General features: G+C 33.0%; 1 protein-coding gene across 1 annotated transcript; it reads left to right on the forward strand.

Moving 5' to 3' along the window:
* The first annotated feature begins 3,536 nt into the window (after positions 1-3,536).
* LOC126513633 (olfactory receptor 2B11-like) lies at positions 3,537-4,475 on the forward strand. The gene has a single exon (XM_050162115.1). The coding sequence runs from the start codon at positions 3,537-3,539 to the stop codon at positions 4,473-4,475; it is 939 nt and encodes a 312-aa protein (XP_050018072.1).

Genomic DNA, 4,475 nt, shown 5'->3' on the forward strand with positions numbered 1-4,475 from the left:
TAAAATTCTGTGCTGAAACCATCTGGTCCTGTGCTGTTTCTGGTTGGTAGATTTTTGATGACTGTTTCTTTTTCTTTAGCAGTTATAGGTCTATTTAGTTTGCTTATCTGGTCTTGATTTAATTTTGGTTAGTGATATTTATCCAAAAAAATTGTACATTTTTTTAATTTTTCCAATTTTGTGGGGTACAGGTGTTTGAAGAATGATCTGATTAAATAATTAATATCTTAAATGACATCATAAGACATTGAGAATATCAATTTCTAGTTTCAAAAGTTTATAGAAAAAATATATTGAGTTTCAAATGTCCTTGGTGTTTAATTGGGTTCCTGATGATTCTTCTGATGCCAGTTAACTACAGTTAAAGATATATTTGGAGTATAATTAATTAGTCAGTAGGAACTATACAAACACCTTATTTATTAGAGTATAATAACTTGTAAATTAGACATTTCATTATGATATCCCATATAGTCTAGTTTGGTTATATCCATCCTCTCTATTACTCCTTCCTCTTTCTTCTCCCTCCTGTAAGACTAGTTCTCCCCTTACTATCATATGTTCTTTCACTGTATTTACATATTAAGAAAATATTATGGCATTTGTCTCTGTGGTACTGGCTGATTTCACTGATACAAATATTTCTAGATTGACATATTTTTAAAGATATAATTTTATTCTTCTCTGATCCTGATTAAAAATGTTTATAAATTTTCTATTCTCTTTTATTGGTTTCTATTTTGCCTTTAAGCAAGTATCATGTGAGTTTTGTCATAAATTTTGACTCTGTAGTTTACAGCAGTTCTGTGGCATCTTTATTATTGTTCTTTTTACTTAGGAATGCTTTGGATACTCAGATTATTTAGTTTTTCACATGAATTGGGAGATTGCTGTTTCTATTCCTGTGAAGAATATCATTGTAAATTAATGGGTAATGTATTGAATTTGTATGCTGGTTTTGGTGATAAGTCACTTAAATGTCATAAATTCTTATGATCCCACAAGTATGAAAATTCCTTTTACCTTTTTGCTGTATTCTAAAGTTTCTTTCTTTGCTGATTGAAGTTTCTTTAATGTTTTTAATTTCTAATTCTAGTTGGGAGATGGGATCACCAGAAAAAGTTAACAAGGAATAGTAGCCATATCTCTAAGTTTGGTTGAAAGACCATCTCTCAATAAGAAAGATGAAATAATAAACAGAAACGATTTCCTACATGAACCCTTGTCCTCCATCCCCACACAACTGTGCACATACACCCTCACACACATGTCCATGTATACATATTTGGACATTTATGCACAGAGGATGAAATAAATAGGGAAATAGAAAACTAATGCTTTTATTTTCAGCTCATATTCTGCATTTTTAATTTAATGTTTTTTGTATATGAGTTTTCTGGTTGAATCTTTAAGGATTTATAATTATGTGATCCTATTATCCAAACAATATAATTTGATTATTTTCTCTTTATTTATATTTATTTACTATTTATATGCTTTTTATTACTTTCTCTTCTTTACTGATCCAGCCAAGATTTAATCCACAATGTTCAAAATGAGGTCAAGTCATCTCTTATATCTCATATTATAGAGAATGCTTTCAGATTTTCCCAGTTGAATATAATGTTGGCTACAGATTTGCCACACTATAGCTTTTATTGAGCAAAGGGAAGGTGCTTATATTCTTCGTGCCCTTTGTACTTGTATTACTAAGAGATATTATGTTTTTGTTTAAGTATTTCTATGCATTTATTGAGATAATTATCTGAGCCCTGCCCTTTATTCTTGCTGATATGTGATATTATAATTATTTATTTATATATCAAGCCATATTGGATTTCCTACAGTGAATTCTACTTAATCACGATGTTTATATTTTTCCACTTTGCTTTGATATGAACTGGTTTGAGTATCAGGGTATTGCTAGCTTTATATGATGACTCTTGTACTGCACCTCCTTTTCTCCTTAGTTAAGTACTTTGAAGAACACTGAAAGAGATTAGTCTTAAAATTAATTTTTTCGAGGTTACGGGTTTCGATGTTCTAATTTCTCCCATGCATGATAATACTCATCATTTAAGTGTGTGTTGTCTAATCATCATACTTTGGTATAATTTCTACAATTTCTATTTCTGTTCATCTATATTATATTCCACTATAATTTGATATGAGATTAGTTAAATATTTGCATTCATTAAGACATGGTTTATGTTCTAAAATATGTTTTATTTTACAAAACCACCAATGGCTGTTGAAAAGAATATTTATCCTGTGACTGTTTCAGTAGAACATTCCATGAACTTCTTTTAATTCCTGGTTAATTTAATTCTGATGTGTTCTTTCTGGTGTTTTGTTTGTTTGTTTTGTTTTGTCTGGATGGGCAATGTGTTATTGACAGTGTATTATTGAAGCCACTTACTGTCATCATGTTAGAATCTGTTAATCTATTTTGGTTAAGTACTCCCATTGGATTGTTCCCTTTATTAATACAGAGTTATCTTTTATAATCACTAATACTGCTTGCTTTTAGGGTGTATTTTCTTGTAATTTCACTTTTATTCTGCTTCCCTTTGCAAATGAGATGTGTTTCTTATATGCAGAAAACAATTGTTTCCTGTACTTCACTCCAGTCTGCTAGCCTTTTAATTGGAGGATTGAGATTATTAACTCTTAGTTAATTCTGAAAGGTATGTACAATTTTCCACCATATTTTCATTTGTGTAAGGTTGGGTTCTTTTCTAATCAGTTTTATTGTTTATATTAGGCAGTATGTTTTTTTTACCACTCCCCTCCCTTCCTCCTCCCCTTCTACCCTCTCCCATGATCCACATGCTTCCAATTTACTCTCTACTGTAATCTTTATATCAGAATTTATTACTTTGCTACTGAGATTCATGCTTTTCTGTATACTCACAGTGGTGTTTATGTATGCATGTATGCATGGATATATGGGTGGATGGATGTCTGTGAGTAGAATTCTTGAAAGAATGTTCTGTAGCACTGGCATCATGATCACACATTCATTTAGTGTTCATCATGAATTTTTTAATTTTTGTATTTTAGCTATGAATAATATCTTTTTTGGACACAGCAATCTAGTTTGGCAAAAGTTTTTATTAAGGAATTAAAGTAGGTCAATCCATACTGTCTTGGCTTTTAGAGTTTGTGTGATTAATGCTAGAGTTAATTATTGGTAAATTTTTTATTGTTTATGCCTATGTGTGTTTTTGTGTGGGGGAGATACATGCTCACAAGTAGAGAAATGGGCATTGGATTTTTTGGAGCTGGAGAAGCAGGTAGTTGTGTGTCACTCATTATAGGTACTGGGAATCCAACTTGGGCCTTCTAGAAGAACACTAGCTAATAAGTCATCTTTCCAGATCCCAAGAACAACAAAAAACTGCTATTCTTTTGAATTTTTCTTTATATTTGACTGGCACTTCTCTCAGTTTTCAATAATTGTTCTTTATTCTATATGCTTATTGTTTTAAATTGACATGGCACTTCAAACTGTAGGTAAAAGAAATCAAAGGAGAATGGCAGTAATCAATGAAAGCTACCCAGAAGAATTCATTCTACTGGGCTTTTCTGACCATCCATGGCTGGAACTCCCTCTCTTCATTATTCTTCTGATAACATACCCTACAGCTTTGATTGGGAACATTGCCATAATTCTTGTATCCACCTTAGAACCCCGTCTTCACAGCCCCATGTATTTCTTCCTCACAAATCTCTCCTTTCTGGACATGTGCTACACCACAAGCATTGTGCCTCAGATGCTGTTTAATCTTAGAAGCTCTAGAAAGACCATTAGTTACATTGGATGTGTTGTTCAACTTTATGTCTTTCACATAATGGGAGGCACAGAATGTCTGCTTTTGGCTATTATGTCCTTTGATCGCTATGTGGCTATCTGCAGACCTCTCCACTACACTCTCATCATGAATCAACGAGTTTGCATATTGTTAGTATCTATTATGTGGTTAACTGGAGTGATCTTTGCTTTTTCAGAGGGTACACTTACATTACAATTGCCACTGTGTGGCATTGATAAACTGGATCACTTACTGTGTGAGATTCCATTTCTCATAAAGACTGCCTGTGGTGAAAAGGAGGCTAATGAGCTGGCACTTTCAGTGGTATGCATTTTCATACTGGCTGTTCCTCTGTGCTTAATTCTTGCTTCTTATGTTAATATTGGATGTGCAGTACTCAGAATTAAATCTTCTGAAGGAAGGAGAAAGGCTTTTGGGACATGTTCCTCTCATCTTATTGTAGTTTCCTTATTTTATGGTCCAGCCATTAGCATGTACCTTCAGCCTTCTTCATCCATCGCAAGGGACCAACCCAAGTTCATGGCTCTCTTTTATGCAGTAATAACTCCTACACTGAATCCCTTCATCTATACCCTAAGGAATAAGGATGTAAAGGGAGCCTTAAAAAAGCTGTTGAGAAGCATTTTCACTTCAAACTGA

The sequence above is a fragment of the Alexandromys fortis genome, unplaced genomic scaffold (assembly GCF_014885135.2).
Source record: "Alexandromys fortis isolate MF-2015 unplaced genomic scaffold, M_Fortis_MF-2015_v1.1 scaffold_128, whole genome shotgun sequence".
Classification (NCBI taxonomy): domain Eukaryota; kingdom Metazoa; phylum Chordata; class Mammalia; order Rodentia; family Cricetidae; genus Alexandromys; species Alexandromys fortis.